Source organism: Panicum virgatum, chromosome 1K, assembly GCF_016808335.1.
Source record: "Panicum virgatum strain AP13 chromosome 1K, P.virgatum_v5, whole genome shotgun sequence".
NCBI lineage: Eukaryota > Viridiplantae > Streptophyta > Magnoliopsida > Poales > Poaceae > Panicum > Panicum virgatum.
This window is the reverse complement of record NC_053136.1, coordinates 35,256,888-35,281,534: the sequence shown is the minus strand read 5'-3', so window position 1 is coordinate 35,281,534 and position 24,647 is coordinate 35,256,888. Positions and strand designations below refer to the sequence as shown.

General features: G+C 41.0%; 2 protein-coding genes across 3 annotated transcripts; one reads left to right on the top strand and one right to left on the bottom strand.

Moving 5' to 3' along the window:
• Nucleotides 1-16,552: 16,552 nt before the first annotated feature.
• On the top strand, nt 16,553-19,696 carry LOC120704293 (protein FAR1-RELATED SEQUENCE 5-like). 2 transcript variants are annotated; one of them, XR_005687524.1, is made up of 3 exons: nt 16,553-16,807; nt 16,899-19,230; nt 19,322-19,688. XR_005687524.1 is itself a non-coding variant. In XM_039988642.1 (2 exons), the coding sequence occupies exon 2, from the start codon at nt 16,927-16,929 to the stop codon at nt 19,075-19,077; it is 2,151 nt and encodes a 716-aa protein (XP_039844576.1). In that variant the 5' UTR covers nt 16,558-16,807; nt 16,899-16,926; the 3' UTR covers nt 19,078-19,696. The 2 variants fall into 2 exon arrangements, 1 of the variants encoding a protein (XP_039844576.1); XM_039988642.1 differs by having other exon boundaries at nt 16,558-16,807; nt 16,899-19,696.
• Nucleotides 19,697-19,877: 181 nt separating this feature from the next.
• Nucleotides 19,878-23,242, bottom strand: LOC120704306 (ammonium transporter 3 member 3). Its single transcript, XM_039988653.1, has 3 exons — nt 22,220-23,242; nt 21,860-22,145; nt 19,878-20,573 (listed from the first exon to the last, which is right to left on the bottom strand). Exons 1-3 carry the CDS (start codon nt 22,862-22,864, stop codon nt 20,065-20,067), a joined length of 1,440 nt encoding a protein of 479 aa, XP_039844587.1. The 5' UTR covers nt 22,865-23,242; the 3' UTR covers nt 19,878-20,064.
• Between the last annotated feature and the right edge of the window lie 1,405 nt (nt 23,243-24,647).

Below are 24,647 nucleotides of genomic sequence, written 5' to 3'. Positions count from 1 at the left end.
AAATCTGGCCATCGCACACGTCGGAGCCTCGCGCGACTGTGCCATCGTGGTGGAGCAGCTGTAGTGGAAGCTCTACGACCAGGTGTTGGCATTTACCGCATCATCACTGGGTGGGTGTTCCTACTAGGCAGTGGCTCGCGCAGCTGGCAAGGTGTCTGACACCGCAGAATATAAGTGATGCAAATATAAATAATTTTAAAATATGTTTATTACAAATCCAAGAACTACAAAGAGAAGTAAGAGCTAAGCTCATACCGAAACTCTTGAGCAACTTTGGGGACCCAAAGACTAGCTACTTCAGCCAAAACTCAACCAACCTATGGACTAAACAAGAGAGAAGTGAGCGAATGAGCAACTTGAGGTGTGCCTCCATTTGAGAACCCCCCCTCATATTTATAAGTGGGAGTCGTGGGGGTACTCGGCAGAAGATGGCAACTCTGCACCTTGGAACCGACTTCAAGAACCCATGAGAAGCCGCCACACCAAAGGGGAAGGTCGGTTGCCGACCATGGTTATTAGGCGCCAACCAACCTTAGCTTTGGCTGTGCGACTGGTAGATGGGCCCTGGTGTCAGTTGTGGGCGTGTCGACCTTGTCCTAAGTCGGGTGCACCTGCTGGTGGGCCCTTTGATCCGTGTGAGCCTGAATTCTGTGCTTTGATAGGTCGACATGTTTTGCCTTGGATCATGAGTTTCCTTGTAGCTTTATTTTTGCACACTTTTCACTATTGCATATTTTTCCAATGCATTTTTGTATTTCGCATTATTTTTGAATATGAATGCATGTAAGAAATACAAACTCTCTAGATTTTCTGATCAAATCGACGCTTGAAAATAGTTTGCAGCAAGCGTCAACACCAAGCGTCCTAGTGTGCAGCGACAGGGGCGGAGCTAGGTACACTCCGCTGGGTGCTCATGCACCCATGCCGAAATAAAAACTAAATGGTAATCATCAAATTTTTACCTTTATAAATCAGAGAGCTAGTAGAAGAACCATGGACAGTGCACCCTCTCAATTCAGCTCTAGCTAGCTTCGCCTCTCCGCAGCGTCGGCTCCTCCCTGGCGCGCAGCGCCGCCCCGATGAAGGAGGAAGACAAAGAGGACTGCAGCCTTTACTGCGGATCGTCGTCGTCCATCCTCTGTGAAGACACCATGGGTGACGCCGCGGCCGCCTCCCGCGCGCCCCTACTGTTCGATATGAACCTGCCACCATCTCGCGACGCGGCCGCCGAGGCTGATCATCAGATGGGTGCCCGCTATGACATGCTGCTCCGCCTATAGCTCACGAGAATGACGGGATTTTTTCCAAGACAAGAATTAAAGAAATGCTCTCTGCTCTGCCCATGTCCTGCTGATTCAGTGGTGTTCTCTCACTAGATGAATAATTTTTACTTCCCCTTCTTTTTCTTCTTTCTTACCACGATGATGAACAAGATGATGATTCCATATGTGAATAATTCCGTCATGTTCATGTAAGCTGTGAAGAAGGAAATCTGAACTTTTCCTTATCTTTCTATGGTATTTGGAGTGATATTGCTGTTGACGGCCATTATTTTCCATTTTGACCGTCAACTTCTCGGGAATAAATTGAGTTTTGCACCATGTTCCATACATTTTACCTATTTCTAACAAATTCCACAAGTGTTGGTGGTTTGAGATGTTTTGCAAGATTATGCTCAGAATATGCAAGAAACAACACTAAATGGAGCATCTACAAGGATGGTGAAACATGAATATAAGATGATGCCATTATAAACATTGACAAATGACAAATTTGACATTTCCATGTTGAAGAGCTCGTCGAGATGATCGAATTGGACACTTGGATCACCCAATTCAAAGTTCGGACGCAAAAGTTATGAAAATTATAAGTTCTGAACTCGTGTTCTGCAAAGGTTGCAGGCCGGCCAGAGGCCGGCCGGCCCGACACCTTTGCCAAACACATATTGCCTTGCTACAAGATTATTAGGGACCCTCCAATGAACCCCTATGCACTGGATATAGAAGCAAATACAAAAGTTATGACCGAAAGGCCTAGCACATGGATTAAAGAACCCATTTTCAGCTCTTGCCGAGATCTTTTGGACCGGAGCACCACTATGGACTTCATGCACCTTTTGATCAAGATGTCGGTGAAACGGAGGGCCGAGATGTGCCAACTCCAGGCCGGCCGGCCTAGGAGAGGCCGGCCGGCCTACAATTTTCAGCTTTGAACCAACACAAACTACACCAACACCAGGAGGAGATCAGGAGCGTCCACGAGAAGGTCGGCGCCAAATGGAGGAAATCCCAGGCCGACCAGCCTAGGACAGGCCAGTCGGCCCCATTTTGCAGCGTCTTGAGCTCATCTTCGCATGGAAGCTACGTCAACCGACCCTCATGCGTACACCCGACGCCTCGGCCAAATACCGACCTCTAGCTAGCATAAATAGACCTCCACCCCTCACTTGTGAGACACACACCAAAGAGTCCTCTCTTCTCTCACTTTTACTTTCTAGAGTAGGTTAGGTAGTCTGGGAGTTAGAGTCGAGTCGAGCTTGTCTCGGGATTCCGGAGTTGTCATCGGAAGTCGGGTATAAGCTCTTGTATCTTTTCCTTTGACATTTATCAATATAGTTATCTTCTTTATCTTTTCGAGTCAGCTTTGCTTTCCGCATTTATTTATCTTCTCAAGTTATCTTGCTTGAGTGCGGAAGTAATTCCTCTAGCTTAGGCTTTGTATTTTTCTTGTTTATCGGGATCTTACCTTACGGGTTTTCTCGCCCGGACTAGGGAACTCAAGTTAGGTCCCTAGGTTGAAGGGAATTTCTCTTGTTTGGAATAAGAGAAATCATAACACCGAGTACGGATGTGGTGTCCGAGCTTAGTGTTAGCTAGAAAGTGTGTTCCACCCCACGGTACCATTGTGGTAGGCGGCAGGTGGTGACAGTCCTGTCCGTCCCTTGTAGTCCACCACGTTCGGGTGTTTTCATAGCAGTAGTGCCGACTGCCGTTGGACTCCCTTCTCACCCCAGTCTGAGTCCTTCCCTGAGGCCGCCGAAGTAAGCTATACATTTCCGATAACTAGTTAGAAGTAAGGTTTAGTCTAGAGAGACTAGCTCGATAGTTTAGAAGTATTTTAGGAGTCTTTCTCGCTCATTGTCCTTCCAGCTGCTTACATCTCTAAGGATTAGAGTCTCCTATGTCAGACGGTCATTGTGGCCATTATCTTATCCATCATATCAGGCTTACCCCCACTAAGTTAGTCGGTTGATATCTCTAGTAAAGTTTCACTACTACAGAACATGGATGTAGTAACACCAATTTGTGTTACTATGGGTTAATAAAAGTATTACTGCGTCTCCTAGTAACACATCCTATTAGCATTACTATTTCCACTGTTACTATAGTCTAATCTATTAGAACACAACATATATGTTCTTTTACATAAAAAAATGTTACTATTTTGTAACACAATTACTTACCTACCGGATCATTTATCAAGTGTTACAGTAATTGTGTACGTAACACATTTTTTAGCTCTAGTAACACTTCCACCGTGTGGTAGGGCATATAATTTGGAACAAAGGAACATTTTGTCTGTAACACATATCTTACCTTTTGTAACACATTCAAAGTTTAAAATAAATATTTGTTTCACATTTTCATGTGGCATAGAATGTTGACATGGAATTTCAAGGTAAACATAACATATTGCACCAACCAAATAATTCAAAAACCATAGAACCATACATTGATTGCACCAAAGTTTCAATTGTTGCACTTTTTCACATCACGTGATGGTATATATACATACATAACGATATTATTCTAGAGAGAATGTATATAGTAGTGAACGGTACAAGTCCACACTACTGGAAAGCAAAATGTAAATATAAATATCTAGTATTCTTGAACATCAATGCTTCTGTATCCATTTGTGTACGCATCAATATAAGAATTCAGTCATTGGTAATTCAAACCTGCATAGACAAAGAAAGTTGTAACATTAAATATTATACTATCCATATATGCTACACAAAAAATATAAATATTGTTGTAACAAACGTAATTCGAAGGCCAAGCAATTGGTACTCCTTTGGCATGGACATCACCAATGATGTTGTCCCCGATCATGGGCCTTACCGATAGTTGGTCTTTTGCAATAGGATGATTGGTATACACTTTCTAGAAATTGCTTTATTTAGATGACCCCAACAACTGTAGATTTTGGACTAGACCTCAATATGGCAGCAGCCTTATAAATGAGATAGGAAATAATATAAGGTAAAATACACCACAATAAAAATAGAAATGTAATTACACTTATAAGGTGGTAGAATTGTGCAACATTAATCTTAAATAAATTAAATATATGATGACTAGTATATCTTATTCAATGATTTAGCTAAGTAGTATCTAAGTTCATCTGTAATCATTAGCTAAGAAGGAGCATCTTGGGGGTGATCCTTCTGCTTCCTGGTTTTATAGTTCCCTATAACTAGCATAATAATCGACACTAGTTCCAATAGAAACCCAAGTAAATTATAGACACTAAGCCCATATAACTAGCATGGTAATCATTATTCTTAAAACACAAGCAACGAGCTGATAACCTTTTTATTTGACAAAATTAGATCACCGGCGCCACTCTATTGGGACTGGCATATTTCTTTGGTCAAGTAAATAAAAGAAAGGAAAGTAGTATGAGTTATGGTTGTATTTTAATTCTATGTAGAAATTAAAAAAAACAATAATCTTACGATAAAGAGATTTATTAATTCTCATCCCGCTATTCACGGAATGCATGAGTCTGATTTGGTGCAGCGGATTGAACTCTGATGTTTTCAAACAATATTAAAGCGAGGGGAGACTACATAAATTGAAAACATGAAGGAAACACCTTTCTTTTTTTAATGCACTACTTGCTTATGAAACTACCATGATTATTTTCTATGCAGTTCCCCAAAAAAGATTTTAGAGTTTATATATCATTCCCGAGCTGCCAGTAGTTTAGTCACCATTAACATCATTATCACTGTCTATCTGGTTACCAGTTTTATTTGTTAATTTTATTGGCACTAAGAATTCAATTCGAAAAAAGAGAGTAATTCCCCCAGCAATTGATAATTCTTTCCTGCATACTGAATTAATAATTTTTGTAATCTAATTATGTTTCAGCTGTGCCAGTTAATTTGTTCTGTATGTGTGTGCCCTCTCGAGGGGCTTTCCGTGATCAGCATGTCCCAATTGAAAACACAGAACAATTGATCATAAGAGCACTCCCGCACTCTGAATAGTTGGTACTAAAACAAGGTAACGTGCAATAAAAAATAGTTGTGAGATGAGAGGGGATCTCACGTACGTATTTGTTGGTCCGGTTCCCCTGGTCTTGGCCCGCGACTGCAGAAACCTGTGACCTTGTCGAGGATCATGTTGCAGCGATGGACGGCAGGAGTGCTGGGCGGCGACATCGTCGAGCGCAGGAAGGAGCAGCGGTGAGAGGCGGCAAGAGGAGGTGGAAGTGTCGCGATTCGCGATATAAACTCCCTTTGCAGATGCCGCGGAGACGGCAATGGCTGACTGGGAGGCGGCACGGCGTGATGATCCCCTGCCGGAGGACGGCGAGGTCGAACGAGGAGGCGTCAGGGATGGCGAGGGCGGACTGGAGGCAGCGGTTTCGGCAATGGTTTTGTTTCCGCGAGTGGCGAGTGGGGGTGATGGATTTGACGTGGGTAGAGTACGAATTTCTTAGTTGACGCTCATTCGCCAAGACGCATGGCAGCGAACACCCCATATTAGTCCACATTCCCTATCCCACTTCTCTTTTTTGGTATCCGTGTCACGTTGCTGTCCGCGCCTTCTTTTGATTTTTGAATCCTGTACCGTTTTTACTCCCCCACTTGTGGTTGGTTATCAATAACGATTCCAATTCCTTCAACCCCTACTGTCCCTTCAGTTTCCCGATATTTTTTCACCGCTCGCCCCAAATCAGCTACGCCCGCCTCAATCTCGCCGCCACGTCGGGGTCCTCGTCGGCCGGCGATTTTCTTCCTCACCGTGCGGGAGCTGCGCCGAGAAAGAGGAGGGGATGCTCGCGCGTTCATCCTGGGGGAGTGCCTCCTCGAGGCACCAGCACCAAAAAGCATCCCCACGCCCGCCTCCTCCCGCCGCTGCGCTCAGCCCCCCATCGCGAAGCAAGCGGGCGCGAGCGCGACGCTCCTCTGTGTCTCTCTTCTCGATGCCGCATCCTCGGCAGCCACTCCCGCCTCTAGTCGCAGTCTCCCCTGATCCGATCCCACCGGCAACTCAGTGAGTAAGTGCGCCCCTTACCCCACTGGTCTCCTACCTACCTCGCTCATCGAGCAGGAGTCACGACGAGATTGAGGTCGCCCGGCGATTCGTTATTGCCGAGGGGAGGGGCGCCGGGAGTGAGAGGGCGCGTCGATTTGTTCGCCGGCGATTCGTTGTCGTTCTCGCCGAGGGGGAGGCGCACCGGGAGCGAGGGAGGGTTCACGTGTCGATCTCGTCGCCCGGCGATTCGTCCTCACCGAGGGGAGGCGCGCCGGGAGCGAGGGGTGTCACACTCAAAGTTTTGGATATACACTTATAAAGTTTTGGACATACGGAGGATAAAGTGTTCAAATGTTCTAGTTAAATATTCTACAAAGTTTATAGTTTGATATTTGAAAGTTTTTTGGAACTAAAAGTTTGCTAATGCGGTAGTACAAAGTTTATAGTTTCAAGTTTGAAAGTTTTTGGAACTATAAAGTTTTATTAATCAGATAGTGAGTCCTGGGCGGAGACGATGAGAAAAGATTGAGGCAAGACTAAACATCATTTTGTGCTTTTGAGATTTGCATTTTTGTTGGGATTTTCGTTTGTTTTTGTCTTTCATTTGACTAATTTGGCTCGCATCTGCCGAATGTGCTTTTGTAGCCGAAGTATCAGTTCATTTGTCTGATTAATTGGACTATGGAATAAAAATATGATAGCATGATGAACTAAGAACAGTTGTCTTATAAAGAACTAACGGATTGGAGGTTGTGCGTATTGTGTTTCTAGACTAGATTTTCTAGGAACCAGTAACCCCTACTGTGTTATTCTTTTATATTCGACAATGCTATATTTAGGACCATTGATTTGCATGCCTTCTTCCTGATACTTCTGCCATCAATTCATATAACTTAAGTTTAGAAATTTATGTGTTACTGGTCACTTCTTGCAAGCATTGGTCAGGCAACCACTTTTGCTACTTAGGTATCTTTTTTTTTTTTTTGCTTTGCATGCCTTCTTTCTAGTACTTCAGCCATCAGTTTTATACAACTTCACTTTGGAAGTTTTTGTCCTACTGCCCACTTCATTCAAGCATTAGTCAGGTAGCTATTTTTACCATGTAATTAAGTACCCCAATTTTTTCATGCCACAACAAACTCCCAGGGAATTATAGATGTAATAATCTCATCAATTTTCCAATAGATAACTTGCTAGTAAAAAATTATATGTATTTAAAAATTTTAAGTATACCGTTAGTAAGTTTTACTGAACTATGTAGAAAGTTTCTGATATGTGATTTTAAAGTTAGTGGTGTACAAAGCTTATAAATGTATATCTTTAAAGTTGCGATATATAAAGTTTCCTGATATGTCTCCAAATTTTTCTAAACTATTTTGGAAAGTTTTTCCGTATCTATTAAAAAGGTTTGTTTCCATTTTCAAGTTGTTTGAACTACAAATGTAAAGTTTTGTGTACTTGGTTCATAAGTTTTAGAAAATACTAATGTGAAGTTTTTAAATTATGTTCATCCAAATATTAGAGATTCTATAAAGTTTTGAGTAGTGCATTTCAAGGCTTTTTTAAAATGTGCACTTAAAATTTTTAATATGTGCACTTAAATTTTTTTCACATGCCTTTTTTACAGACTACTATGTATACAACTTGAAAGTTAAGGATGCATACATTTTTTAAATAATGTATCTAAAATTATTTGACCAACTTATGTAAAGTTCAATACATGTGGTTCATAAGCATTCAAAGTATCGATATGAAGTTTTTGAATATGTACTTTTAATGTTTCTTCAAATATGCAAGCAGTAAGTACCTGAATATCGAGTGCAAAGTTTTGGCTCCAGGAGTACAATTTTTTAAATATACTAGTAGAAAGTTTCTATATTCAAATTTACGGCTTGTACCATTTTTTTAGATTCAAAGTTTTGATCATCCGTATCTTTTTACTTATTTAGACGAGTTTTCTTCAAAGTTCCTGAATTCAAAGTGCAAAGTTACCAAAATTTGATTGCAAAGTTTTTCAAAATGATGTTGAAAGCTGAACTTTGTCAAAAGTTTTAAATTATAATTTGAAAGTTTTTCATACCCAGTCTCAAAGATTTATAGGTATTTACTTAAAAGTTTTGGACTGTGCATATTTATTTATATGAAGTTTCAGATTTACCCACAGATAAATTTTTACTTAAAAGTTTCTAACATGAGCTTGTAAAGTTTTTAGTATAAAGTTTATAATATGTTTGTATAAAGTTTCATATCCAATAGTATAAAGTTTTTGAATTTACTGCATAAAGCATGTCAATGAGTCAATGGGCGGCAGGCTACTAGTAGTTCAAAATGCTCGAAGTGATCTTTTTCTTTATTCTTGACTCTTTTTTTAGTTTTTTAAAATAAGTTTTGGGATGCCCCTGTTGAGCTACTGCATGCACACATATTTCAATTTTTTCCCCAATAACCCATGCTTTTCTGCTCATGTTATTTTCTTTTTTGTGTACTAAGTCCAAATGCTCTGAATATATGTTTTACAATAACCGTTGGGGGGTGTATTCTTGTACTGGTGATATGTATACCTCAACATTTTTGTGGTACTAACTCAAGCATCAAACTTATTATGTGCTAGTATAGAAAGATCTTGGTTCATGGTTCAAAGATTAGTACACAAAGATCAGTGAGTACACTTTTCCTTACCCATCTTTATTTCTTTCATGGCTCATGAATACTCAAAATATATTTACTTGTTTAAAGATCATAGTTTCATATTTTAAAGTCTGGGACTATAAAGTTTATTAGTGTGCTAGTACAAAGTTCACAGTTTTAGATTTCAAAGTTTTTGGATCTCCAAATCATAATTATGTGCTAGTACAAAACTCATAGTTTTAGATTTCAAAGTTTTCTTTCTGTGTGTGTGGGTGGGGGGAGGCTATAAAAGTTTACTAGTGTGCTAGTACAAGTTCAATGTTTCAGTTTTCCAAGTTTTTTGGGACTAGAAAGTCTATTATTGTGCTAGTACAAAGTTCATAGTTTTGGATTTCAAAGTTTCTGTAGCTGCAAAACTTTATTATTGTGGTACTACAAAGTTCATGGTTTTGTTTTTCAAAGTTTCCTTTTTGGAGCTGTAAAATTTATTACTGTGGTACTACAAAAGTTCATAGGTTCATATTTCAAAGTTTTTTGGGAAGCTAATAAAATATATTAATGTGATAGTAAAAAATGCATAGCTTCAGGTTCAAATTTTTTAAAACTAATATGAAACTATTACTGCAATATAAAGTTTATAGCTTCAGACTTCAAAGTTTTTAGAACTATAAACCAGGTTCCACTTTCTTTTTCTACTTTTTATTTTTATTTTTTATGTACAAAAATATCTTAAATAGAATTTTATGTTTTTCTCTCACACAGGAAGATGCAAAACCACTTTGTGAATGCATATGTACATTGGAGAACAACAACCAATCAATTTTTCTTTTTTTTAAAAAAAAAAATTATCCCTCCTGTACGCCTGAGCATGAAATCCTAGATAATTGTTCCACATTTTTAATTAAATATTGTGACTTTTTTGTTTTTATTTTCTCAATCTTCTTCTTCTTCTTTTAGTTCTACATTCATATGTATGTGAAACGCCCTGCCCATTCACTCACCCACACACCCGCTGTCCCGAAAAGAAAATAGAAAGCAGAGTAGATCACAGAACCAACGATGACAGGGTGTACCATTGGAGCAAGTTAAATGCTTATTCGCTACTACTACCGATGCTGCGCATTCGTTGATTGGTAGTTGCAGCGCTCGTTCGCTGCTTCCTTGTCGCGGCGCGCGGTCGCCAACTAGCGGCCCCGGGGTAGAGTAGATTAGTTTTGATGGCTGACGCATTATAGAAGAATAGTAGTAGAGATTTTACAAACTTCTTTTATAGTTTCCATCATATTGTATTAGTGTTATACTGTTATAGTTGTATTTACTCAATTAAAAAATGATATGTGCTGATAATATTAAGATGTTTCTCTTCGAGCTATTGAACAAAAGTAATTACTTTCAGGGCCGATCGATTATCAGAACATCTTCGATCGTAATTGTTAGTGTCAAATTTAGATAATCCTTTAGAAACAATAATTTAAATAATGATCTATTTTTAAAATACAAAAAATTGTTAAACCTTTCCCAGTTTTAATAGTAAACACACTAATATATCAGTGATAGATTTAACTCTCATAACTCATCATATATATAGTTAAGTGTCTATTTTACTATGCTGTTTAAATCACTATTCATCCATGCTGGTGAAAAATTTTGGTATTAATTTCATATTTTTTATTTAATTTTTTTTAATTTCTTTTAAAAATACAAAACCACCTTCAAAACCATCCAAGGGCTAAATTTGCCTGGTTCCGACATTTTGATGGTCTTTGTTATCCAGTTTTGTAGTTGAAGGAATTGAATTTTTAGGACAAAGGGTGTAAATCAGACTTTTCCCAAGTCAAAATAAATAAAACTCCATATTTGAGAATCAATATATAGGTGGGATGGTAAAATTGGATCATGTGAGAAGGGAGGTTTTAGGTTCAAATCCTAGAAGTAACATTACATTTATTCTATTTTTGTTTTACCAACTTTTACTATTTTTTGTTTGACAATGGTGCCAACTCGTAATAGTGTCAATATTTGGATAGCAGTCAATATATGAGATGTCACATTGATTAAGGTTCTTGTAATCATAGTAACTACTCTTTATTATTAATAAATATTTATTTCCATATATGTTACCCTGTGATATTAGCTAGAAAGCCCGAGGTAAGATATGCATGTTTCCTTGTAACGCTAGAGATGTATCACTATTTTGTGTTACAATACAAGAAATATGTCTATGACGCATTTTACACCTTTTCAATTATGTGTTACAACATACTATCTTTTTGTGTTGCTATAATCTCTATTTGTAACACAACTTTACAAACCATACGCTATGTGTTACTTGCTTTTCCTGTAACACTTATTTTGTGTTACTCTGAAACTTCACTGTAACATATTGATGTATGTGTTACAAAAGTATGTTCCAATGTCTATGCTTTGTAGTAGTGTTTGTCATTCGATTCTTCGATACTCTTTATCCATAGTACTTCCCTGAGGAAAATTACGATACCCTGGAATACTCCAAGGTGAAATGCTACAGCAGTGATTCTGTGCGCTCACGGAATCCATATTCTATCGAGCATAAGAAACACCAACAATTGCTATAGCTACTGTTTTATTAGTTTGAAAGAATATGGAAGAAATCTCGAAAAAAAATATTTATACATATCATTTGTTGTTGCTTTATTATCTCAATGGCTTTGTCTTAATTTATTAACTTATTTGTAAATCAAATAAGTTTGTTCTTATTTGAGTAAATATTTGTAGAGATATATTTGTAAATTAAATTATTTATTATATCACCATGATAAATGAACTGATCAACAAATATTAAATATAAGCCTTTAAAAAATGTTTGCACTTTTCATATTTCGCGCCGGCTTGGTCTCGTCACCTCATTGAGATCAGAGGCTTTCAAAAAATATTGGTTCATTCCATATGCCTCCTCACGTGATTGGTGATCGAAAAAAATTTCAAATAATATTTGCACATTCTATATGCCATGTTGGCTGGTCTCCTCATCTGAGCTTCTAAACAACCTTCCCGCATTCCATATGCCATTCTACGCCCTGTGTATTGCCCATATTCCATATGCCACTATTGTTTTATGGAAGGAAAAGATGTGTATTATTTTTGGAAGAAAAATAAATGACACTGTTGCTTGATGGAAGGAAAATAAAATACTTGCTTATGGCACCTACATCTCCACTATTTAGAGAAAACTATTGAGGATTTTTTTAAAAAAAAATCTTAGAGATTTTTTAGAAAAATCTAGAGAGAAGTTCTAAAAAAATCATTAGGGGAATATTTTTTCCATAAGATGTTTTGAACGAACTGGTTCATATATTCTTTTAGAGAAAAATCTCTGAGACAAATCAATCTGCAAATGGTCGGGCAACCACACCATAACCGGAACACACCATTTGAAATAATATATATATTAGCACTCCAACCCAACCCAGCCTACTATCTTTCAAAACCAAATTAAACCAAACCGCATGCACCATTTCAACCAAACTAGACCAGCCCACCTTTTCAACCCACGCTTTCACCTATCCAACCCATGGTTTCAAACTTCCATCCCTGTTTTTCGTACAGCAACCAAATTATTAGAAGATATACAATTCAATGGTTCCATGCTTATACCAGTCATAACTCAGATAAGTTTATGTGTCGATACAGCAGCAAACAACATAAAATTCTCAAACCATGCAGTGGTTCACACGACACTTAAATAAACTAACAAATGCAAGACTAGTTCTATTAAGTACATATGAAGTTCACATGACACTAAAATAAATCGACAAGTTCACAAGACAAGTGGTTCACAGCAAACAACAGCAGCCTTGCTACTCCAACATATCATCCGTCAGTCGTCCTTCCACTAAAATCTCTATAAAAAATTAAATTATCACAAAAATAAAGGCTATAAATTACTTAGCAGCAAAATGAGTTTAGCAAAACTGAACAGAGATACCATACCTTTACTTTCTGAACAAAATTCAGGATCTTTAGTCTTAAATAGCCAATCTTTTGTGCAAGAGTCTCAAGCATTTCTGGAGTCGGTGAGCTTCTATGGTCTCCAAGAATCCTTCCCCCACAACTGAAGGTGGATTCAGATGACACAGTACTAAGGGGAATAGCAAGAAAATCTCTAGCCATAGCTGATAGTACAGGAAAATTCTAAATTATTTTTTCACCATGCTAGCACATCGAAACCTTTTACATCATTCCCAGACTCTTCTTCTAAGTAGACATCCATATCGGATTTTGGTGACCGTGCAACCCTCGCTTGTGATTTATACTGAGCAAACTCAGCTTCAAGCTTCCTTTTCTCGAGAACCGGTGATCCCACAAAGCATGTATCCTCATATTTGTGCTGGTTACCCTTGAATGTTGTTGCTCATACAATGTGCAGTACCTTCTCATCCACACCATGACAGAGTCCCACACGCATACCAATCTGATCTGCATTTTTGCACACCTTCTGAAAAAAGAAATCCAAATAGAGTGTTTTTCTTCTTGGATCTAATACGATGGCAATGACTAGTGCAAGATTAAATGCAATTTCTTTGTTCTTTCAATGAGGGATATCTTCACTTTGAGGGTTACCATCATCTAGGTCCCAATACTTCTCAAACTTAGAACACATAGCTGCTGCCAACTCTTGAAGCAAGTTAGTTGTTTTCAAGGCTGCGTCCTCCTTCAGTGCATATAGAATGTAAAGAACCAAGGGCAAAAAATTATGCGCTGTTGGTTCCTGTGGGCTGAAACAGCAAGTGTAAGTTCTTCAAAGTCTTTGAGGAACTCGGAAATTGCTTCTGCTTTTATCCACTCCTCTTCACTAGGACCAACTTCCATAATAAATATAGTAGCATAGGTATTCAGAGCAGCCTTGTATAACAATGCTTCTCTAATCATTTTGTATGTCGAGTTTCATCTGATTGAGATGTCAAGATAAATACCAGATTTTGAGGCAAGACCTTTTCCATTTGCAATTGTGTTGAACACTTGCAGCCTTGATGGTGAAGAATCAATGTGCTTTAGTAGCTCACAGATTTTTTAGATTGCTGAATGAATTATCCTCATCCCATCTTGAACTAAGAGGTTAAGTATGTGAGCACAACATCTAGCATGTAGATGTTCTCCGCCAAGCATTAGATCATGCTTGCAATCTGCTACTATCAACTCACATGCAGAAGTGTTGTTGCTAGTATTGTCTACTATCAAGGTAAAGATCTTTTCTCTTATTTCCCAGTTAGCTAGACATCTCATCAACTCCTCTTCAATTGCATAGTCTGAGTGAGGATACTCTAGTTGTTTGAACCATATGTTTTTTCTTTATTATCCTAAACTCTGCATCAATGTAGTGAGCAGTCACCGCCATGTATTCTAAGTTCTGTGACGATGTCCAAATATCTGATGTCATGCAAACATGAGAATCCAAATTCTGGAGTTCAACTTGAAGCTCTCTTTTCATCTTTACATATTTCTTCAAACAATCATTACAGATTGTTTGACGACCCCTAACTTTAAAAGTTGGATGCAAGGTCTTGAGCCATGAATGGAGGTAAGGGTCTTCAAACTTGAGAAAAGGAATTTCAGCATGAATGATATACTTGATCATCTCTTGATGACAAATTTGTGGGTCAAATACAAAAGGTTCTGCTGAGGATTGCTTATTGAGGGTAGCTTTGAATTTTTGTCTGATAGGAGTACCAATTGCTGGGCAAGCGTTAGCAATATGACCTCTTAGACTACTTGTTCCGGTCTTGGCATTCAAGTGTATTCTACAGTACTTGCAAACAGCCTTTAGATCACCATCCACATCAACTAGATTTTGCTCATAGGGTTCCCAAACATTGGACCTTGGACGATGTGGATGTGGCATTTCGGATGTGAGTAACTCTATTGAATCATGACTTGTTGAACCACCCGATGCGGTGGATGACATGTTTACCTACTTAATAATAAAATATGATTTTTACCAAAATGAAAATTGTGCACAACTATATCAAAACTACTCTTAGAGAAATACTCAGAAATATGCAAGAATGAAATAACTCATAAGCGAAACAGTACCAACAGAGATGCAGCATGCAGCTTACGGTAAAGGAGATGTTGTACTTCTGCAACCAAGTGAAATAAAGTTGAAAATTAGACCAGGACCAAGATAGTAATACGCATCTTAGCTAAAAAGTAGGAGTATCTATCTAAGTATGAAGGAACAGGGGTATCCTGGTATGCATGTTTCTTCATCTTCATCTTCTAATCAAGCTAACAAGAACACAAACTGGACGCTAACAAGAACAAGAACACTACAAGCTAACAAGAACGTTCTAGCTTTCTTCAGGCTACTGCTAGCCTAGGCTGCACATCCGGACTACAAGTAAGACAGGATTGTCCCGCTGGCCGATCAGGACAGCAACGCCTGGTCCAAGCCAGGGCCGTCTCCAGAAATTCGAAGCCCTAGGATGAAATGTAAAGTGGTGCCTTAAAATATATAAGAATAATATATTGAATATAATTAATATATATTTCAAACACTATTTTGAAATATATCAAATGAGAATGGTGAAAATATAAAAATACGACTAATCTCATGTTCTACTAAAGAGCAACATTCTTCTCGTATTCTTAAAAATGAAATCTTCAATCATATCTTCGTAGTTGATCTCCAGGATATCATTTTCAATTACTATTATCTTCAACCCATTGAGTCTTTCTTGCGTCATGGTAGAATGCAAATAGGATTTCAATAACTTGAGTTTAGAAAAACACCTTTCCGAAGATGCAACAGTAATAAGAAAGGTTAACAAAATTCTATATACAATAATACAATAACAACAACACTAACTACTGGGGGGCCCCTCCGTTGGGGGGGGGGGGGGGGCTGTGCCGTCGCCCAGCTCGCCCGGGTCATAGACGGGCCTCCAAGGCAACACCCACTGTTCGCGGCGCAACAGCCTCACAGGTGAATGAACACCTGCATACCTACTCTGCGGCATCCATACTCAGCAAGCTTCGAAGATCCATAGGGCTACCAGTATTCCTATCGATCCATGGGAGAAGAGGAGTACCTAGTGGATCCATGGATAGACGGACGAGAATACGACGACGGCGAGCTCCCTGGTCCCAACGCCGAGCGTCGAGCCCGCCGCTGACGAGAGAATAAGATGGACAGGGACGAGATGATGGGGATCTACGATCCAGACCAAATGGATCCATCTAAATTATCAGTCCGAACCGAACCGGCCCACTGGCAATCCCAGCCCGGTTACCACCAAACCATATTTGCCCAAATGCAAAAACCAAACCACAAAAACTGGTTTGATCCCAAACCACTACCAGATTGAGAGACAAAGGCCCCTGAATCACTCTAGAATCTATGATTTTGGCAACTATGCTTACAACAGATCATTCTAAAACAAGAAATTTCATTTTTAGTCACCTAAAAAGAATCTTATTTTATTAAAAAATTGCTCATTTTTAATCGCTTAATATGATTTGTTTTTATTTTCTCAATAAACAAGTGGATTTTTAATATAAAAATATATCATGCTTAATCTGAAAATACATTTTTTCAAAATTAGTTTAGGAAGTATCCGAACTTGAACTAATTTAGACATTTTAAAGAAATTTCGTTGGCGGCCTTCCTCCTCCCCTCAGACCCATAATTCTCCCCACATCCGTTCCCGGTTCCAAATCCACCTTCTTCCCCCTCGCATTTCGTTGCGCCTCGCCGCCGGCGACGCCGCTACACAACAGGCGAGCCCCCGGTCTCCTTCCGCCGAGTTTCCTCTTTCGCTCGGGAGTGGTCCCTTCGTCATCGTTCTCCTCCGTTCCACTGGCACTGGAGTGGGGCGGAGCGGAGATCCACCCATCTGGACTTGGACTGGTTCCCTTCTCCTTTTTGTTAGGTAAACGACCCTACCTAGCTCGCTTGGATTCAGTACCTTCCTCGCGCGCGGTGCCCTACTGATCCAATCCATCCATCCATGCTTCGATTAGGTGGTTCAGTCTTGGGCTTGGGTGCCCCATGTCGCAAGTCGAGCCCGCCGCCGCCGCCGGCGCGGGCCAGACCGGGGGCGAGGGGGCAGTCGTGCCGCCCGACGAAGGTGTCGGCGGCGGTGGCGACGTGGCCACCGCGGAAGCGCAAGTGGCTGTGGTCGTTTCCACCTCCGGCGACGAGAGGCGGGTGGAGTACGGCGACGATGCGGATAACGAGGGGGGGGAGGCTGCGACGGTGCAGGGAAGCAAGGAAGGCACGGAGGAGCTGATCCGGAAGGTGGTGTACAGCGAAGAGGCCGCCTACAAGCTCTATTGCAACTATGGCCACCGGATGGGGTTCAGCATCCGGAAAGGGAAGCAGACCTACTTCACCGGCACCAAGCGGATACGGACCAAGGACTACTTCTGCTCCAAGGAGGGGCTCAAGGAAGGGGAGAAGCTCACCGATGCAAATTTCAATGACCCGCACACCAGGACCAACTGCAGGGCCATGGTGCGGTTCAGGGTGAATGATCATGGGGAGTGGAAGGTTATCCGGTTGGTCTCTGATCATAACCACAACCTGGCAAGGCCGGAGGAACGGCACCTTTTGCGGTCTGCAAGGTCACTTATAGCGGGGCAGTCGAGTTCTGTTGAGGCGATGGTATACGCGGGGTATCAGGTGCAAGGTGGTGCTCCACAATTGCCTGCAGGTAGTACTAGTGCAGCCAACAATGTGGAGAATTCAAAGCAGCATTTGCTTCTCGGCTACGGTGCTATGGCAAAGACGCTGGCCGTAGGGACTGGAGACCTGCAGAGCCTTGTGAGCTACCTGAAAAGCAGAGCAAATGAAGATGGCATGTTCTACTGGGATGTTCAATTGGACCAAAGTGGTCGAATGACTAATTTCTTTTGGCGTGATGGGAGAAGCAGGATCGACTATGACTGTTTCAGTGATGTGGTCGTGTTCGATTCAACTTACCGCTTGAGCAAACAGAACTTGATATGCGCACCTTTTGTTGGTGTGAACCACCATTGGCAGACCACTATGTATGGCTGTGCCCTCTTAGCTGACGAGTCAATGTCAGCTTTTGTGTGGCTATTCAAATCTTTCTTGGAGTCCATGGGTAACCGGCATCCTCAATCTATTTTCACCAATCTTGATCAAGTTGTGTCAAAAGCAGTTGAGGATGTTTTTCCAAATACATGCCATCGCATTGCTCATTGGCACATCCAAAAGAATGCCCATTCTCGTCTTGGTGCACTTAACGTTTCAAAAGTGTTCAATAAGATGTTCACCAAATGCATACAGGGATGTGACTCAGAAACAGAGTTTGAGGAAACATGGGCCCAAATGATCCATGAATTTAAGCTGCAGGATAATAAGTGGCTTAAGAAATTTTATAAGCTCAAGCAGAAGTGGTGTAGTGCCCTTAACAAGTGCACCTTTGATGGTGGGGTCGAATATGAACCACAATGTGATAGTATGAGTAACATATTCAATAATGTTGCTGATAAATTGACATCTCTTTCTGCAATTGCTGTTGCTGTGGATAAATTATCTGAAGATTGGAGGGAAAAAGAATTGGAGGAGGATACACGATGTTTGCAAAAGCCACCTGCTTGTATCATAAAACACAGTGACATTTTGAATCACGCGGCAAAAGTTTATACACATAGAATCTACAAGCTGTTTGAGACAGATTTTCTCGATGGGTGTGGTGCCACAAAATTTAAGGAGCTTCCATGTGAAGATAACAACACACATCATTTTGAGATGACCATGCAAGGGCGAGGATCAAGAGTCTGCACGGTACGTCTCAATATGTCTACAATGGAATTAAGTTGCAGCTGCAGTAAATTTGAGACAATGGGTTTACTTTGCTCCCATGCTCTGAAAGCTCTTAGTATCAAGAATATATGCAAAATTCCAGAAAGCTATATACTGAAGCGGTGGACCAAGGATGCGAAGAAATGGGTTTTTAACCCAAAACAATACGAGTCATCATATCAGGAATGCATGGATGATGATGCTGCATACGGCAACTATGTTATGCGTTATGCTTATGACCTTGTAACAAAGAGCCAAGGGCAGGAGGAATTGAGGAAAGCATTGTGGGAGACTCTTGAGAGTGGTGAGAAAGAATTGGAGAAATACCTAGGAAATGGTACACAATATGCACCTTCTTATGTTGCTTGAAGTATCTCTAATTAACCTGCTGGACTTATCTGCTATGGATGAGCAAGCTACTTCCTAATTCTTTGGAATTTGGAAATTCATGCAGAACTTCTGACTCAAACTGTACTCTTAAGAAATGAAAATAAAAGTTTTTCAAACAAGATACAGGATCGAGTAAGTTTCATACTTTCAACTTTGCTAGATAATTCTTGTTGTGATTCTGTGCACTTTAACTGATATTCCAATCTTTGGTACCACATGACAGTGCCCATGAAGCAATGATATCTGTTAAACTGTCACAGTATGATGAAAACACACAAGCACGTATAAGTATTTACTGGTGCTGATGTGTCTTGGTTAATAGATTAGTTTAGATACTAAAAGGATTGGCACATTTTGTGACAAGGAAAAATATGAGCCACATTTTGGCTCTTACTCTCTTAGAAGTAGGAAACGACTGTCCTTTTTTTTTTGGCAAAGTTGCCTGGTGAATTTGATCATTTATTAGTTTTTTCCATGTATGGCCCTTAAAGCGCCTGCCTTTTTACTTGTATAAAAAATGTTATTACCTCCGGCCGGGAAAACATGATATTCCCGACCAGAGGATTGACCTGCCGGTAGTGCTTTTTCTATGGTCCAAGCGTCATGTTTTTTTAGCCGGAGGGAGTATATTGAAGTGATGGAAGTTTCACTCTTCCATGAGTTATGACATGAACTGCAACAACTTGTGGCAGAGATTAACTGGTTCCTGTAGCTTCAAATGCACATCATAGATAATCCTGAAAGCAGAAAGATTCCAAAATTCCAGACAAAAAGAAATCTGCAGGTTCCACATTCCTCAATGAACATGTTCCTTGTCGCTTATGATTCTGACCTGTCAATTGGTAAGAAACAAATGCACTTTCCTTCTTAATATATTGATCCGCAGCTCTCCTGTGCATTCGAGAAAAAAAAAAGAAAAAAAATGCTCTTCTATTTTTTCTTTACTTCTAGTGTTACAAGTTATGCTCAAACATTCTGTGTGACTCCTACGGCGATGCCACCGTGTCTGCTCTCATCATGGTGGGTTATGTCATTGAGCTCACCTTCTGCCCATATAGCATAGGCCTCCTCGCCATGTACAGCATCGTCCCCGATAATTAGCTGTTCATCAGAAATTCGGAGGGGCAAGACTAGGCTAACAAGGACACAGATTATGGAAGTGATAATGATGTTCCAGGCAATGACGAAGAGTGCGCCAGCAATCTGCCTCCCAAACTGTGATGCACCGTCACCACCATAAAATGCACCTCTCGAGTCTGGGATGGAGAGGAAGAGGTTGCAGAGGACTGGTTCAGCAAAAAGTCCAGTGGTGGTGCCACCGAGGAACCCAGCGACTGCGTGGGTGTGGAAGACGCCAAGAGTGTCATCAATCTTCTGCATAAAAGACCACTTCTTGTGCAGCACCATCATGGTGTACCAGGGAATGCTACCTGAGAGAATTCCCATCACAATAGCTGCCCACCCTTGCACCAGACCTTTTGAATGAATGATCTAGTGAATATTTGTTACTTAACCAATCAAAATGTATAATGGAGACTGTTTGGTGCACATGTTTGTTACTTGAGCCTGTTTAGCTACATTGTTAACTTGCACTGAAATTCTTGATGTCTCCTTTGTCAGTTTTCCTATTATAACCTTGTTTTTGTGCACTTCCATGAAACTTCATTCACACATGCATAGATTTTCGAACCTGAATTTTGTCTTGAAAATTTAAAATATGCGCACTTCCAGAAAAAAAACATGTTCTAATATATCAAAACAAATCAAGAAGGTTGCCATCTATTGAAGGAAAACTATTTTGGAAAGACATTCCATGGTCAAAACTGTGTTTCTGTTTGTAGCCTTTCTGTTTTAGGCTTTTGGTTGGTAGTCTTGTACTGGTGGTTAGTCCCATCTAATGTCTGGAAGCGGTTCTCTCTCTTTTTTTCAGATTAAGGAAAGTGTTCTAGAGCGGTTTTTTTTTTGTAACTCTATCTAGCTGAGTTGCTGGTCATTTGGTTGTTCGGTTTTGTAAGCTGGTAAGCCCCGCGGTTTGGTATCTGATGTAACAAGATTCATTTACGCTTTCTATAAAATCCAGGAATAATTTATCCAAAAAGAAAAAAGAACCATGTTTCTGTCAGTCAGACAGTTTTTTTTTAGATGCTTGGTAAGAAAGTGACAAAATTTTCAGGCCAATGAAGAGGCAAAGTGAAGCTAGTCCTAATTGGGACAAAATAGGGGTTTCTTCTACTACCAACCATTTTCTGATAAATTACCAGTCAGTGGTGTTAGGTGGCTTGAATCTGAGTGCTTGAAACAAGGGAAGGGCCATTGGTTTTGAAAATCTAGGTCAACCAATGCCCTTTATTGGTAGCTTAGCAGCAAGAGTGTCACCCCAGAGAAGACAAGATCGCAAATTAAATACTTCTCACCCAATCATATCATCACAAGCGTTCGCAGGTTAATGGATCAAAGTTTTCTTAGGCCTGTTTAGGCGGCTCCTATACTGTGTCCTGACTATTTTGGTTTAGCTCAATGCTGCAGGATATAATAATGGATCTAAGAGCCTGGAACGAAGAAGATGCAGATGCTTGATTCTTTGTTGACTTTGTCAGATTCTGACCTATTGCTGAAGGTGTTTCACTTGTTTTCCTTAGTTTACTTTCCAGGATGTCATCATGGCAATAAATAAAGTACTAATGCAAGTTGCAATGCTCTAATCAGTTAGTTTTGGTTGAATGAGTCCAGTTGCCAATGGAGGGGGGGGAAGGCTACTCACCTGCACCAGGGGTGATGCATACAAGACCTGTGATCATACCCTGCACGGCACCAATTACCGATGGCTTTCCGAAGAAGAATACATCAAGGAGTGTCCACACGAGCAGGCTGGTGGACGCACAGATATGTGTGTTGAGCACTGCCATGGATGAGTCGATGTTGGCCGAGTATGGGTCACCACCATTGAAACCTGTCCATCCAAGCCACAGCAGCCCTGCCCCTGCTAGCACCAGCAATATGTTGTTTGGAGGGAAACGCTCCCTGTCTGATGCTGACCTTGGCCCCACCTGTGTGCAAGGAGTTGTCAGAACCATCGATGCAGAAATGCAATGATGAATCCAATCGGGGATGTTTTGTGTACCCAATAGGCAGCGGTAAGGCCGGCGATGCCAGAAGAGAGGTGGATGACATAGCCGCCTGAGTAATCTATGACACCCCACTGGAATAGGAAGCCGCCACCCCATAGTGAGAAGGCACAGATTGTGTAGGAGAAAGTGACCCAAAGCGGCACAAAGGCCATCCAGGCCTTGATGTTCATGCGCCCAAGCAGCGATCCAGCAAGGATGATGATGGTGATAGTGGCAAACATGCACTGGAAGTACACCATGGTTGCAGCTGGGTAGAAAGGATGGAGCATACCCGCCTCAACTGAGCCGTTGTGGTACCGCACGGTGGTGGCTGTGAGCTCAGACTGGGCCACCAGGAAGCTCTGCCCGAGCGCAGGCCTCGCCTTCCCCCAGAAAGGCAGGAGCCTGTCGCCAAAGGACATGTTGTATGCCCAGATGACCCAGCAGATCCATACGGCCGCGAAGGCGTACAGCGCCATGAACGCCGAGTTGATGGCCCACTTCTTCTTGACGATGCTGCCATAGAGGATAACCAGCCCTGGCATGCTCTGCAGGCCCACGAAAGTCGCAGATGTCATCTGCCATGCGTTGTCGCCCTTGTTGAGCCAGTCTGGCGATGACGAAGAGTTGCGGTATGCAATTGGTATCTCTCCTGCCATGGTTTTCACTGAGAAATTGGTAGGAGGAGGGGGCAGAGCAGGAGGAAAGAAGGGTGGATTGAACTGAGCTTCGCTAGCAAAGCTTCTGTGAGGTAGTTCTCCGCCTGTGAAGTGTACAACTAAACTATATATGTGCCTCCCTGACTACAGACAAGCAAGGTGAAGCTCACAGCCTCAAAACCTGGAAAGGGGGGAAGGTAAGATTCGTGTTAGCAGTTAGCACTGACAAATCTGTACTTGCTGTCGCTGAAGTACAATATTGCTGTCTCTGCTTCATGCCCTGTTGTGATCATCTCACTACTTGATTTTATTTCTGTCATGACCTGCTCTGATATGATTAATCCGAGGAATCATCACGCTGGTGAGTAGACGTAATATGAAAGAGTTTGCTAGTTCACGGCACACCACTGTCATGTTTTTATATTCGCATTATTATGATAGTCGTGATCTGGAACTGTGACTTGGGTTCATAAGCAATCCTCAGATTCAGAGGAACAGAAGGGTGGAACCGTGAGTTTGCACGCCGTTTGTTTTCCTGCAGCAGAAATCAAAGCAGGACACAGGAAAGGACTTGCTTTTATATTTGGTTGACCTGGACTTGGAGTTATAGACTTGCACTTTCAATCAAGGTGACTTTTTTTGTACTGATGAAGGTGACTTTGAGGTGTCAAGGCATGAAGTAGGCGTCATCATCTTTCGTTGTCTACTCTTTCATTTTATTTTTATTTTATTTTGAAAAGCATTGTCTACTCTTTCCAGTCTAGAATGCCTTGTGCCACCATTGAAGAAATGAATCGGAACAAAGATATTATATGTACGGCTGCAACAGTTAACAAGTGCTCCCGAGATAGCTGGAGTTGTGTTCATGCCTGTTTATATATCCAAACGACTGAATCGAAGGTGCTAGTCCCATGTCTGTACGATCGGTAGTACTCCCTCTGTACCAAACTCTTCCAAATTATATGTTGTTTTGAAAAATCTAAATATAATTATTGCTATGTATCTAGATATAATTATAATGTTTATCTAAATACATAACAAAAATTAAATCTCTAAATTTTTCAAAACGATCTACAATTTGTAATGGAGTATTCTTGTAACCTTGATGAGTAGTGAAGGAATTATTAAAGCAGTATGTGACACAGCTTATGTATGCGTGTACTTGTATGAAAGCTAAGCTTCTTTCCTGGTTTACCATCTAGCGATGTCCTAGCCATCTCCAAGACCTCTTGTATCTATGAATAGTTAAAATTTTGATATAACTATTATGTAAAACAAAATAGCTAGCAAAAAGGGATGAAATCTAATAGTGTTGGGGATCGCCTCCTCCCGAAGGTGGCATGACACGACGGAGTACCGAAGGTTCGCGAAGGTCCCCAAAGGTTATGCCGAAGCTTCAGCGAAGATGACGAAGCATCAACCCGAAGGTTCTTCGAAGATGATGAAGCATCGAAGAGTTCGTTGAGGTTCGGCGCCAGAAGATGGAATCCTGAGTCGCCGGAATACTTTGGGAAGCGCGGAGGCGAAAAATGATGAAGGTGAAGTCCCTCGAAGCTTGTCGAAGGTCGTCGCTAAAGGTCGTCGAACATCACAGAACCCGGAGGTCCACACTCTCGAAGGTTATGACAAGAACCTTCGGGTGCGGCGGGCGACTCAAGAATGGCGAGCGATGAAGGTGGCGCCACACGAAGCTTGTCAAGGACCGCTACCGAAGGTTCCCGAGGGGCAAAAAACACGTGATCCGGGTGGGAGTATCCAAGTCGGACTGTCCAACCTAGGAAAA